Here is a 15,854-nt window from a genome sequence, read left to right as displayed (position 1 = left end):
TAAGAATAATTTATTAAATTTAAATATTATAATTTCTATTAACTAAAAAGGAATGGCAATTAGAATACTCAAGTTAATACCTTCTGAATTATGTCATTATACTACTGCAATCTTTGAAAATTCTTGTTTAATTTTCACCTTACTTGGTCACGCCCAGGATATATGTACAAACTAGTTTGTCACAGAGATCGACCTGTCAGCAGATGGAATCTTATATTTTCATATTTTATGTTACCAGTACAAATTTCCATGTCAAAAAGGTCAAACAAAACATGCTCATCCAAAAAAAAAAGTACCACTGGAAGAGCCAAAAGGCTAAATTATAAATTGTTTCATATGTAACATTAATTTTTATTTTGTTTGCTCTTGTAATTTAATATTTTGGAAATAGAAGCTAGCATGACACAACGATTAACTTAGAAGCAGTGATACTGGATTACTGACATGAAGTTCTAATTCCATGTTAACAGAAAATGCCATATAGCATGTAAAACAAACTCCAGATGGCTGGCTGTATTATATCCTATAATGTGATCCATGCTTTAATTAGTATCGGCAGTTTACAGGCATTTAATGCCTACACTTGATGTATCAGAAATATTTGTGAATGGGAGATCATACACTTTAAATGTTTTGGAATTTTACTTAGTTGGAATTAAAAGTAATGGCTAATTCACCATGAAAGCTCTTGTCTTTTGCTGTCTACAGGCACCTAAGGAGCTATGCTTATTACCGTCAAAAGCCTCATAATGCTTGTCATCTGTCTCCACCTTGTGGTTACTGTAAAGATTGCTACTTTCTAATTTTGCACTGCATCCTAGACAGACCTAAAAGAGGCTGAATGGCTGTGGAAAAATATGAATACTTGGTTACCTTTGGATTTTTTTCTTCTACACACCAGATATGTAGAAAAGCATCTGATGTGGCAGAAAAACACATTATGATATCAAAGTGTTAGGGCATCCAGAGCACTTCTAGGTCTCTTTCCTAATGTTATTATTCATTTCTTGCAAAAATATTGTATAACTGTAGTATCACGTAGCCAAATTGGAACCCTGAGCAGTCCACTCGGCAAATCTCTGTCTAAACACACCTAGTTGCCCTTAGAATTTCACGGCACATACAGGCCTTGTAAGATGCTTTCTAGGAAAGTTACAAAATAAGGGAGATGTTCTTCCGATGAGAAACTGTAGTCCCCTACCTCGCTTCAGAAGTATAAGTCTTCAGTGATGTTTCTTAGTTTCTCAAATCAAAGGTTTTATACTTTATTTTAAAGCCAAAATCCTAACTTCCAAATATATACTATTTTCTTCTTTTCTCATTCAACTCAAGAACTGGAGCTATTACAGGAATCAAGATACACTGCTTTGCTGACCAGGGATTTGCAGCCTGTCCAGTTTTGTTTTAATGAGTAGGGCATTTCCATAAAAGTGTCTAATTCATAAATCACCCCTGTCAATTCATGTCTGAGTAAGAGAAGTCTCATCAGATCATTTCTATGAAACAATCTGAAATGACCTAATAGGAGCAAAGAAGTTTCTACCTGGTTGAATCAGTGGAACCAAATTTGCCAGCTGTTCAACTAAGTCTATTTGTCACTTTTGAATTTCATGCCTTGTTTCATGGAGAGTTAAATACTATGAAGAGAAGTTTTAATGATTTGAAAACACTCCATCATAATCTGTCAGAATGCCAGAGCCCCTCACTCAGTCACACTGCTCTCAACAAGATAGGTTCTTGATTTTCTCATGGTTTCGATGTAAACAGCACCACCTCCCACTTGTAGGCAGACTCCACAGGGATGTCTCAAGTCAGCACCTCTTTAAATACACACTGTGCACATTACAGAGAACTGCGTATCATAGAGTGAATACAGCTTTAACAGACTTCCACTAACTGTCCTTTCTTTCTGTTGTGATTTGATACGTCTATCACACACGCTTTCAAGAAAATAAAACAAACATAAATAATTTGTCTCTTATAGGAGAAACTCAGGTCATTATACTTATCTATCCTGCTGCTTTTCAAAGATTAAACATCCTTCATAATTATGTCTTAATTTTTGACACTCCAACCGTTAACTGCCTAAAACATTTATGGGACTGATGTTAACTAAAACTATGGATTCAACAAAATTAAGTATGGATTTATAATTTCAGGATAAGCGTTCATAAAAACATCAGAAGACAAGTGAAAATGCTATTTATACACATCCAGGAGGAACTCTTTTTGAGAAACAGATTTTATACTTGGAGATAGAATTAACCATTTTAATATAAATGACTTTATTTCCTGAAAATGTTCTTTAGGTAAGAAAGGTCCTGTAAGAAAGCAGGAATTCAGAAGGAGACAGTAGGTAATATCAGAAATTTCACTGCTAGCATTCCCATTCCCAGTGCTGTAACACTGCTTAAATACTAGATTTAGCATGTCATTTACGAGACCCATTCTCTAGGCTTGTGTCATAATGATGTAATGGGCGAACACTTACCTTTTTCACTGCCATTTGCATAATTTGGAGGCTTGTTTTTGTCAATGCTGTTAAAGCTCTGACTTCTCCTATTTAAATTGGAGGCTCCCTGGACCTTGCTGCTGCTGCCTGCAGTTGGCACCCTAGAGGGACCTGGAAGCCTGAAATAGTATAAGAAAAATTACATCATTATTGTATGTTATGAAAAGATAGGGAACGGGAGGCTCTGAGCAAGGAAGAGTTAATGGGAAAAATCATAATTTATGATGTTCTAAAACCTACTCAGCAGAAAATGGTGGTTTAAGTGACAAGTGGCTAAACACAAGGCTTGAGAATCTTCAGCAAATCTTGTTTCATAGATTAAAATTTGCCTCCAAAGTATATTAATAATGCAGGGTAATTAGAAATAAATTGATCTCCAAAAAACTCATGCTTATCACAGCCCCGATGAATAAAACTGATTTAAAGGCACTATAACAATTACATGAAAAGCAAAGGAAATAAAACTACTTTACTATATTCTCAGGATATTAATCAGCTGCCTTCAGTTGCTGTTAAGGTGTTCTTCTCAACGTGTGGGGACATTGTTGTTTTCTTAAGTAGCTGTATTCTAAACTAACTTGCACATTAATACGAAGAAGAACAAAGTTATAGCGCAAATTGCAAACAGCAAACGCTTATGGAATATCTAAGCTAGTCAGTTAATCTAAAACATGGTGTGGAGGCCAAGGTCATGAGTTTGCTCATACTCAGCTGACCTGTCTCATGTGAAAACTTTCATCCTCTTGCCAAAAGTAAGCACCTAGACTTTAGCTGGTTATCCCTAATGAAGTGTGGCCAACTGATCACGTAGGTCACATGACAGGAAAGGGTGCAGGTCTCAGAAGAAAATCTCTATTAGTCAAATGACACTTTAAAAGGTATATACAATGAGAGCACCTTCAGCTGCCCTTTGGGTAGGAAAGACAGAACATGGGAAAATATATGCAGACTACCTTAAAATTAGAGGACATTAATGATCTCCAGTTATTTTATTTGATCTATAATCATACATCAGTTTGGATCATTTATTTCACTGTTTAAACAGTTTCCACATTAAAATGTCGAGTATCAATTATTTCAAGAATTGTGCCTAAAATATGCAATTACTATATTTTATTTCATGTCATCAGCATATATTCTGTATGTATAATAAACTCAGTTCACATAAATTAAAAACTGGAAATTAAGAACTAAGATTGGCATTCTAAGACACGTTTAAAGACATGACATGAAGGGCTGCTAGCATCTTTGCTAGTATTTGCTGCCACCATGTGACTGTCACTGTGTACTGCTCTAATAATTTCTATTTTAAAAGAAAAATAAACAAAAACAATCCAGAACTTATAAATGTAGCAGTAGATTTTTTTTTTACTGTTCTCCTTTACAAAATTTTTAAAATAAAGGAGCCAATATAACAGATTGTTATATTGCCCAATACCACAATTTCACAATCAGTTGTTACAATATTCAAATTTTAACTCACCTTTATAATACTACTTAACATATCATCTCCATAGATTACTAGGAAATCAAAGACTTAACTATGTACCATAGACATTTTAAAAATAGTAAAAAGATTGCAAAATGGAATGAACATTGGGAAAACACAGATACCAGCTTTAAAACAGGAATGTTGATATCTTGGAATAGTTAATAGTTTCAAAATGTTGACTGTATTTTGGAGTTTAAATACATATGGTTAGTAAATAGTTCCTTCAGCTAATTTGCTAGAGGTTATGTCATCCACAAGATCAGAATCTTTTCCAAATGACTCCAGCATTTAACTTTTGCTCAAATGGGTCTACAGGGTTTGTAAGTATAGCACGATAACCACAGACACCAGGAATTTTGAGTACCAGTGATTGCACTGTGTAGAAAGAACTCAATGAATTAATTTGGCAAAATGTCCCAATCAAAATAAATCTGAGAACTAGTCCTGCAGACACAGCTATAGACTCAGAAACTTCGTTCCAAATTCACATGTATAAACAAATTTTGTCACAAAATGTGCCTTGCTTGCAATGAAACTTGACCTGTTTCTAGAAAGCAATTAGAATGCATTTTAATGTTTACTGTGACCCATGAAGCCAAGTGATATTTAGTTCTCAGAAGAACAAATTAAAGCAAATTAAAAAATCCATTTGCTCTTCTCATTAGCCTAATTTGACAGTCAGCCAGAGCGCCAGATCATTCATCAAAGTAATAAAAAGAGAAATGAGAACAGAGTCAAAAAAAAAGAAAGAAAGAATGAAAAAAGAGCGATGTTCTATTAAATCAAAAAGTACTTAAAATATATTTTACATTCATAAGTCTTAGAAGTAATAAAAAATTGTTACTGAACATGGCAGGTCACTGTTCTTTGCACATCCTAATTTGTATCATTTCTTCTGATTTTTTAATTAAATACCTTTTTAATTTGCCTCTCCAGAATCATTTTAATTACTATGGAAATGAACATAGAAAACCAAGGCAAAGGGAAAAAAGGCACATTCTTCAAGTCAAGGCATCGTAAGCAGTCCCTGTGGTCAAACACTGCATCGTATGACTCACTATTACAATACTGACTAGCAAACCACCGCTGAGATACCTCCCCTGTGAGTGAGATGGCACATTTAATCACATAATAATCAGGGGTGCAAAACACATTTGCTGTGGCCTCACTTAGCTGTACCATCATGCCTTCAGCAACTTAACATTTAAAAGTAATCAAACCCTGTCCACACATTTTTATATACCGGTATTTTCCAAACAGTACATAATGCATCGACATTTATTAAAATAGGCTGTATTTGAAATACATATGTCATAAAGAAGGAACAATTTAAACTCTTATAGATACAAGAACAGTCTAGGCTGATCTGGTGCTAACTTCCCCCAAAAAATCTGCCATGTTTTTCAATTCTGCTTCAAAATGTGCAATCATTAATGCATGCTCATTTCAAAAAGCAATTACAATCTTGTTGTATAACTTCTGGATTTTGTGACCTGGAAAGAACGGGGTCTGCAAATTTAACTTCTTCCCTTGACTTTCTCTGAGCCTAGAACCCAGACTTCAGCCCAGTCACAGCACGATATATAACGAGCCTAAAATAGAAGAACCCAAACCCATGTAATGATCTAACACAACACATTCATCCACGAGAAGGATGTCTGGAAATTCGCTTGGAAGAATTCAGTACTCTAAACTTGTCATCCAGAAGTAGGTCATTTTTTGAAAAAAAAAAAAAATTTAGAATGATAGGACAAAATATCACGGGGCATTTACTTTATTATTACTAACAAGCAATAAATTAGAGATATTAACTGACCTAGTAGGCTTTTTTTGACTGGTTGCAATTCCACTGTGATTAGACTGAGTTGCATATCTGGCTGCCAGACTGTATGAGGAGAAACAGAGAAATTGAATTAAAGAGATTCTTTGAACATGGAAAGAAAGTACAAACTTACAAGAAAACTATGAGTTAATGAAATGCAATTGGAACATGTATAAACATGAATAAAGGATAAATTAATTAGAAAATTATGATAATGCAACATATACACCATGACCTTTGATTATGAACATACCAGGAGATAAGGCAGGGTACCACTGGTAATAAAGTGTGTCATCCATGACTTTAAAATAATGGCTGTGTGATGTTATTAATATTATTTTAAGTAGTAGTATTCCATCTTATAGAAAATCCAACCTTTGTAAATGACAATGAAAACATCAGGAAAGCTAGTTTGACTTACATGATAGAAAGATCTCTTTCTCAAAAAGGTTAAAATGAAAAGAAGGGTATGAAATGAGAATCAGTATTTTCTTTAATAGACTCTTCTAATATACTGTTTTAATCTAAATATTATTTTGAAAACCAAATTATTAAAATATTTGGTTTTTACCTAATAATTTCTGGTTGACCTCTAGTCCTAGACAGAAGGTTTTAAGGAAGTTATCAATACATGACATTTCTGGAGAGAAAGATCTATGCAAAAATTGAGATTACATGGAGTTATGTTTCAAAAACAAACTGCACAACTTGTGATGACAATTTCTGGGCATCTTGAATTACAATTCTTGATGATTTTAAAAAGCAAAACCTTTGTCAAAAACACACCCAAAAGCATTATTTAAACCAAGTTGTGAGGAGCAATGGGTAATTTATAAACAAAATGAAGTTGTGTTTTAATTTAAACTGGTTTCTAAATTTCCTAATGGTTCTGACATTAGTGTGCTGACCCAGCAGACCTGGAACATGTTCACGGGCCCTGTGATGGCCACGGATTGACGTCTGAGTGGAGAATCACTTTTCTGGTGAATTGTGAGGCTATGTGAACCCAGCTGCTGTGCACGCGCAGTTTCCAAGGCCTCCAAGGAAACAGGAACAGCACGGAGGTGTTGGGATCGGGGTGGAAGGGACATGGGGAGCCCTGCTGAGGCAGACCCAGGTGTTTTGCTGCCCAGCACAGGGTATTTCATCAAGGGAAGGATTCCTTAAGAAGGTGACATGTTTCCTAAGTTAACTCTTCCTCCATGGAGTCAGTCTGGTGGGCAATACAGGTCCTGGCTAGAGAGGGATAAATAAATTCTCATATCTAGACAGCTTTGCAGAGCACTTGTTTTTCACACTGGATATGCGGTATATTCTTACTTGTGTACAGTGCATTGTCTCCTAACTGCACGAGGCTCTGAGACAACTGGCCACAGGTGGCCAAACTACATCAGCAACCATCACATCAGAGAACTGTAAACATAAAAACCAAAATGTTTCAAAGAAATGAGATACTAATTCAAAATTTAAATTTAAAATCACCCAATGTAGAAAAAAAATCTGTGAACTTCCCAGTCTACTTTTTCAGCCCAAGAATAAGAGAACTACGCAAAGGTTCACCACTAAGTCTTTTATTCTGTACCCTTCAAATTGAACACAAATATCAGCAGAAGAGATGCCAAACAGTGTACATGTGGGACTGAAGCCACCCCACTGAGTTTTCTTCCACAATTTTAAAGACGTATCATAATTTCTAGTATAGAAATGGAAAAACAAAAATAAAATCTACAGAGGTTAATCAACTTGGTTAAAATCAATTTGGTTTTGTGGCCCACATGGATTTTCTAATTGATAATGAGCAAATATTCTACTTCTTGCCTATATTTTTGTACTAAGCCCTCCTACTTTCATGCTTTGAAACCTGGCTTCTGCCCTGCAATCCTCTTAATTGTGAAACTGTTATTTGAAGCACACAAGAGTTTTATAAAATTCTCACCATATTCTAATATCTTTGTATTTGGTCATGTTGTTCCTTCTGCCTTCCTCAGTCTCTATCGTTTGTAACAAACACTAACAAACTCACTTGATTTGCCCACTATCATTCTTGTCCATCTTCTCTTTTCTTCACCAGACCCTCTTCCCTTACCCATCTCCTAAAGACATGTTTTTTTCATATGCCATCTTTCCTCAAACACTTGTATGCATTCTTTCATTTGATTCTTACCTAAATTTTCAAGTAAAATCTACTAGAAACTAGAGTTAATGTCTGCATCATACTCCCAGTCATCAATATCAACTGAACAAAAGACTTATCCATTTCCATGACCTTCAAAATCAATTACCTCATGAAACGCACCATTTTTCTTTTTTCATCCCCTCTGAGTTCTAATCAGATCCTTTCTTTCATGTTTTAATTTCTGTTCACAGGATCATCATTTTCTTTAGGCTTTGGGGCTTGAAACCTCAACAGTCAACTCTTCCCTTTTCCTTCCTTTTAATTATTGTGGATGTGCAATCAATACCCTGCCATGCTGATTCAATGTCTACAAATTTATTCGCATCTGTGTTCTCCTTCAATTTTCACATGTATCACACTACCTCAAGCCCAACAGTTTCCACAATGCCTCCCACTTCCTTTATTTTTCTTAATTTTTTACCTGACTCTGGCTCCCCATGTAGGAGAAATGCATTTTTTCACACAGTGCTTGTAATACCATTTCCCTAGCTTCAGATTTACAAACAGACTCTAACAAAGCAGGTAAGTAGGTTCAGCTAATGCAACTTATTAGTGAAATAGACACAAGGGACATGTAGACACAGCTCTGAGGCAAGTGGGAGCAGATAAATGGAGTGAGAACACCAATAAACTAAGGATTTGCAGACATCTGGTTGGAAGATTTTGTATTATTTTCCTGAAATGTCATATGAAATTCCCTCAAGCTAATGGGTGGCAAAAAGTATCAGAAACAAAAGTAAAAAAAATAAACATTTTGAGACTCACTGTGGGTTCTACTAAAGGAAGTATCTGCTCATCTATCTAATAAAATAAAGTATCAAGGGAATGCTTTTTATTTCCCCTAACATGAAAGGGAAGAGGAGATTAGAGACAGTCAGTAAAAAAAAAAAAAAAAAAGGATGAAACTCATCTGGTGTTCAATACACAGAAGGATCCAAACTGTCAGAACTATCTAATTCAGCTTCAGTGCAAATCCCCATGTGGAACTGTAATATCCATTTATTATAAGGAAAGAAAGCTTCTCTAAATAAACAGATCCTGAATTGTGATGACTTATTTTTATTAGCCACCAAAGCCCCAAAGTGTTGTCCACAGACCAATAAAATTGGCATCACCTGGCCCTTGTTAGAAATGCTGAATCTTAGGTCTCATCCCAAATTTACTGAATCAGAATCTGCATTTTAACAGGATTCCTATGCAAAATAAAATTGTAGAAGCTGTGCTCTATAGAATATCCACAAATGTTTAATCTTGGAAGAAAAAACACATTTTTCCAAAGTCAAAGAGTGCAATCTATACATTTCAAATTATGCCTCATTTTCTGTCCTTCTGCTTTAGATACTGTTGACACCCTCCTTCTTGTAGAAATCCTCACCTCACTTAGCTTTCTCAATGCAACGCTCTCTCTCGAACTGCTCTTCCTCCTTCTCAGATACAGGTCCACTCACTATCCCTATCTTCTACATTTTGTACCATGGCCATGGATATTTTCAAAAGCATAATCCTAGGCATCAGATAATCTATTCCTCTATTCTTTTTATATCAAATCTTCATTCTATACTTCAATCTCGATTCTAAACTCAGAGGATCTTTAGTAAATATCTCGATGTCTCCTAGATCAATCAGCTACATTTCTCCCAGATATCCCCAAAATGTTCAAGCCTTAACTCATTCTTCTTCTTTCAATCATCCCCTCTCTCAATAACTCTCCCAGACTTCAGACAATACTATATAGCTACAAGTGATCAAGACAGCATGGTATTGGTACAAAAACAGACATATGGACTGATGAAACAGAATAGAGAGCCCAGAAATGAACCCACAAACTTTTGGTCAACTAATCTTCGACAAAGGAGGCAAGAATATACAATGGAATAAAGACAGTCTCTTCAGCAAATGGTGTTGGGAAAGCTGGACAACAGAATGTAAATCAATGAAGCTAGAACACTCCCTTACACCATACACAAAAATCAACTCAAAATGGATCAAAGACTTAAACATAACACAAGATACAATAAACCTCCTAGAAGAAAATAAAGGCAAAACATTATCTCATGTACATCTCAAAAATGTTCTCCTAGGGCAGTCTATCCAAGCAATAGAAATAAAAGCAAGAATAAAGAAATGGGACCTAATTAAACTTACAAGCTTCTGCACAGTAAAGGAAACCATAAATAAAACAAAATGACAACCTACAGAATGGGAGAAAATTTTTGCAAAAGATGAAACCGACAAAGGCTTGATCTCCAGAATATATAAGCAGCTCATATGACTTAATAAGAAAAAAACAAACAACCCAATCCAAAAATGGGCAGAAGACCTAAATAAGCAATTCTCCAAGGAAGACATACAAATTATCAATAGGCACATGAAAAAATGCTCAGCATCACTAATTACCAGAGAAATGCAAATCAAAACTACACCAGTCAGAATGGCCATCATTCAAAAGTCCACAAATGGTAAATGCTGGAGAGGCTGTGGAGAAAAGGGAACACTCCAACACTGCTGGTGGGAATGCAGTTTGGTGCAGCCACTGTGGAAAACAGTATGGTGATTCCTCGAAAGACTAGGTACAGATTTACCATAAGACTCAGGAATTCTGCTCCTGGGCATATATCCAGAAGGGACCCCACTTTAAAATGACACCTGCACCCCAATGCTCATATCAGCACTATTTACAATAGCCAAGACATGGAAACAGCCTAAATGTCCATCAACAGATGACTGGATAAAGAAGATGTGGTATATTTATACAATGGAATACTATTCAGCCATAAAAATGACAACATAATGCCATTTGCAGCAACATGGATGTCCCTGGAGAATCTCATTTCAAGTGCAGCCAGAAAGAGAAAGAAAAATGCCATATGAGATTGCTCATATGTGAAATTAACAAAACAAAACAAAACAAAGAAAAAACCACAACATAAATACAAATCAGAAACAGACTCAGACATAGAATACAAACTTGTGGTTGCCAAGGGGGAGAGGGGTGGGAAGGGATAGACTGGGAGTTCAAAATTTGTACATACTGACAGACATATGTAGAATAGGTAAACAAGATTATACTGTAAAGCACAGGGAAATATATACAAGATCTTGTGGTAGCTCACAGTGAAAAAAGTGTGACAATGAAAATATGTATGTGCACGTATAACTGAAAAATTGTGCTCTACACTGGAACTTGACACAACATTGTAAAATGACTATAACAATAAAAAAATGTTTAAAAAAAATCATCCCCTCTCTTTGACTTTGCTATTTAAACATCGTGTCACCAACATTTTCTTCCCTTTAAACAAAAAGTTGTCTTGAGGATGACCCACTCCTCTTTTACTTCTGTGTCATTTCTCTGAAGGACTCTAACAATGCCTCTCCACTAGTCTCTTTGTTATCAGTCCATTTTTACTTTCAGTCAAATCTCATCACTCTTCTCCCGGTCAACAGAATGAACTTTCCCCAGAAAGAATGGATATCAATCTCTTTCTTTGAAATGGCTGTTGACTCGCCATTGTCTGCAGGATAAAGTCCAAGCTCTGTGATCTGGCACACAGAGGGCTTCTGGGTGTCGTCTCAGACTCTCTACAGCTTCATTTCCTACACACATCCTCCACCCCATGTTCTGCACTGCCACCACACCTCTGCCCGTTGCCTGGGACCTTTATTCCCATAGGTCCACAGCTTTTCTAATGGTTTCCTTCATCTGAAACACCATTGCTTCTCTTCCCCCTGCACTGTGAAATCTTACTTCTATTTCAAAATCCTGCTTAAATGTCACCTCCTTGTTGAGGCATTCCCCAAGCCTTCCAGAGTGAGTTTTGTCCCAGGTCTTTATTCCTGTCTAAGCATTAGGTTCATATGGGAATTTATCAGGGTAAATGCCTTTCTCCTCAACAGACCGCATTGTTTGCCAGGACAGGAATTACAGTACATTCGTTTTTGCATTCTCAGGTCCTGTCACGGGGTTCAACACAAAATAACTGTCTGCTATTTACTGGGTACTATTACTTACATAACAAGGGTATGTTAATTACCATCTTTTAACCAAGGGAAGTTGTTTGAAGAATGGAATCATCAGAAGTATACTAAAGGAGGGAACGAAATGACACATCTTCATTGTGTCCTTATTAAGTGACAGACAGTTTATGTTTATTTTCTCATTTATTCCTCACAATGGGCCTGCAGAGGTAATACTCTATTGCTGACTGAAAAATATGAAACTGAAGGCTTTAAACATTCACTCATTTGTACAAGTTACACATCTTATAAATAACAGTACCGAAACTTGAACTTTCATCTGTTGGATTCTATAAGCTGTACTGGGTTCTTGTAAACCATATCATTTTCTTGCAAATTACAACTTGCAGTATTCTAATGCTTCTTTTGTGATTAATTCATTATCCTTTGGATTTGTGAATATACATTATAATTATATATTATAATAACATTATAATAACTTTTTATTGCCTTCAGAGTATCATCTCTTCTAGTCTCAAATAAGTTTACTTTGAACAGATACTCTTCAGCACTCAGAGAATATGAAATAATTTCATTCAATAGGTCACTTTATGGAGAAATCTGAAATAGGCAGTGAAACAAATTTTAAATAGTAAGATACTTTTAGTAACCAAGCAGCTCTCCTCAAAAATCTTCAAAGTAAACATTACCTTTTAAATGTTTAAGCCACATTTTAGGAAGAGCTGGCAAAGACGGCACATTATTTATAAGTTGCCACTCTGCTCATTGCACACATGACTGACTAATCAAGCAAACACACTTTTCTGCTGAGCCCTGTGGCAGCCTCAGAACCTCGGCCAGGATTCCAGCAACGCTTATTAATCAAAAGACTTAGAATGAAAATAAAAACTTGCTTGCATCTCTTCCTTATGCTCTCATTCAATGCATTGTTAAGAAGATTTTAAGTGGTTCAGGGTCGGATTCTTATAGAAGGTTCTGTTTCTTCTGCAGTTATCCTAGCAGTGAACCTCCATGCAGAAGTAAAAATTGCATAATCTTGTCCCTTAGCTTTCATCTTGAAACATCACGTTGGACCCGGATATAAAGGACATGTGTATTGTTAAAAATCACCAAAACTTAGTATCCAAGCCTCACACTTCTATCATTCTTTATCTCCATTGGCTACTATCAGGCAAAAATCTCAGTCGAGACAGTTAATATTTCAATTGTCTTAACTGGTGTTTAATTCCTATGATAATGAAAATATTCTTTCAACGTCTACTATTGGCCCAGGTAAGAACCTGGAAAGCCACAGCGACTTGCTAAGAGACTGAACCTTTGTTCCGATGGCAGCGGAAAATATCAAGAGGTTTAAATTGCAAAATAAATGGGAAATTCTCAGGTTAATGACACCCTTTTCCTGAGACATGTAAACGAGGAATTAGAGGATGAAGGAAGTTGGGATATTTAGCAAGCCTGGAACCAGGAGACCATGTAGGAACTCACTGCTCTAATTCAGGAAAGATCTGATGAGGGCCTGAATGGAGGCAGAGGCACAGGAAATAAGAGTACATGATTAATGAGAGAAGTTATAATTATGGACATTGGAATTAAAGGGAAAAATCCAAGATGGCTCCTGGACCTCTGGCTTGAGCTGTACAGGATGGTTACATAAGAGTAGAGATGCAGAAAAAAGAGATGTAACAGCCCTGGTACAGTTTACAAGGAGAAAAAAAATCAACACTCTACTTATAAGTGATGTCACTAGTCACAAGGTGAATGAAGTAACAGGAAACACTAGGACGATGGTTACTCACAGGTGAGTAATCCCCCTTCACAGTAGAGATAAAGATCACTTAATGATCTTATTATAACAGTTCTCTTCTAAAATGTACAGTACTTTTGGATGTTGAATAAATGAATAAATAAGACATTGACGTCACACTCAATGTGTGTGAGGATTTAAGGATTTTAAAGTGGCAAAGAGACATAGATATTGAGAAATTTGATTTAGTTTTGGGTTCCAGTTATTCTAATAAGAAATTTGATTTAGTTTTGGGTTCCAGTTATTCTAATAAGCATATATTCCCTTGATGTAATCAACCAATTAAAAACCCATTACAAAGGCTTCTATTGGCCACCAACATGTTTTGGCATTGTGCTAGAAAGATTTAATTTGGGCAAATTAGGTTTAAACATGAAGGGATGACCATTTCACTGTGAGAAGTATAACCCTTAAAACCACGTCTGCTAATACAAAACCCTTCCTGAGAAGTATAATTAGATATTTAATGGAAACTGAACTGACTTCAAGCTTGGAAGGAGGAACACAAAAATATTAGGCAAGTGTGCAAAAAGTGCACTTCATTCCATTATTTATTTTCTGTGAATTATTAAACTGAAATCTAACACACTTCTACTTTCACTTTCTCCTTGACCAAATCGTGGCAGCTTCCTGAACGTGAAATGGCATTTTCACGTTTCATGTTTCACTTGAATGGGTTCTTGCACTCTGCTAGCTGAGTCAGCATCCTTTATTGAATCACCTGTTTAAATGTCTAGGTCTTCTATTAGGTGACGAACAATTTGAAAGGTTAAAGCATCATCATATTATGCTGCACGTCTAGTATAACTCTTCGTACATAGTGGAGGCTGAATCTTTCTTTGTTGAAAGGTCACATCTGATCTTTCAAATCATCAATGAAAAAGAACACTGTACTCCAAGGTAATATATGAAAGATCATTAGAACAATACTGGTTTTCATTAAGCTGTATGGTGTTCATCAACTATGCCCAGCTGAAGAGTGACTGGTTCATTAAAACATAAAAATAAGGCACAAAACAGTAACTTTTTAAATGATTGTACTTAATATAGATATAATTGAATGAACTGTTTTTCAGAGCAATTTTTCATATTACGTAGGTTTTATAGCTCCTCATCTATATTACAATTATTTTGCAGAAATTGTTTTAGAATCAACCATGTTTCCTCCCTCCAGTCTTGGAATCACACAAATATGAGTGGAGATCCCTACAAATAATCCTTCAACAGCCAGACATTTAGTTCTCCCAATTCCCAAAGAAAGAGAAAAAAATGCTTAATCATAACATCACATTTGTTCCATAAACACTATTTCCAAGGAACCAAGGAGGGATACAAAGAAACAAATTACAGAATATGAGATAAGAAATTTCTCGGGCATAAGTTTTAGTGGAAAATTTTTACCTCCCAATTTTACTTTTATAAGATGGTATCATGTTAAGAAGGCAGGAATTATCTCCTTTCAAAGTAAAGTGGCTTGAGAGAAAACTAGGAATAAATTGCCCAAGATGTATTATAATTAAATACATTGGAAGGAAGTCTTAACTAAGGATTTTCGCACTAAATAACAAACATTGAAGACAGTAAAGCACATTGACTAACATTCTTAAGACTGAGATAGACGGAAATATATTTATTTATATATTCTATGATAGCTAAGGATAGAAATAAAATTATATCTTCACAACTAAGATTTAAAGAAAAAAATTCCCTAAACCAAATTCTTCCTTTAGTATACATCGTTTCCCTTCTGTAGGATCCTTAGGCAATGTTATAAAATGATAACTGCCAAGTTACTAGCTCTAAAAAAGAAGAGTGTCCAGCCACTTCTGCAAAATATCTTGTGTACTTCAAAATCATATACATTCCTTCAAAAATATTTAAGACATTTTGTAACAACTATACTTATATCAGGGTATGTGAGAAAAATATTTTGTCCCTATCCTTCAATTTTGCAGAGACTTCACTAAAAACAGTTATTGCCAAATCCATAAATGAGTCAGAAACTCAGTCTTCACCCACATGTGTTTCTTCTTAGTAGCTGGGTGGCTGAAATATCACCCTGATTACATG

At 35.6% G+C, this 15,854-nt stretch overlaps 1 protein-coding gene across 5 annotated transcripts in view; it reads right to left on the bottom strand.

Annotated features, from left to right (window-relative positions):
* The window catches only part of NAV3 (neuron navigator 3), a 730,605-nt gene that overhangs the window by 174,916 nt on the left and 539,835 nt on the right, over window positions 1-15,854 (bottom strand). For all 5 annotated transcript variants that reach the window (XM_064491553.1, XM_064491556.1, XM_031463093.2 and 2 more), the window contains 2 exons: window positions 5,821-5,889; window positions 2,492-2,631 (listed from right to left, as the gene is read on the bottom strand). In XM_064491553.1, coding sequence (XP_064347623.1) covers window positions 2,492-2,631; window positions 5,821-5,889 — 209 coding nt within the window. The remainder of the gene's footprint in view (window positions 1-2,491; window positions 2,632-5,820; window positions 5,890-15,854) is intronic.

This window comes from Camelus dromedarius, chromosome 11 (assembly GCF_036321535.1).
Source record: "Camelus dromedarius isolate mCamDro1 chromosome 11, mCamDro1.pat, whole genome shotgun sequence".
Lineage (NCBI taxonomy): Eukaryota > Metazoa > Chordata > Mammalia > Artiodactyla > Camelidae > Camelus > Camelus dromedarius.
Note: the sequence above shows the minus strand (reverse complement) of the source record. Positions and strands in the feature narration are given on the sequence as shown.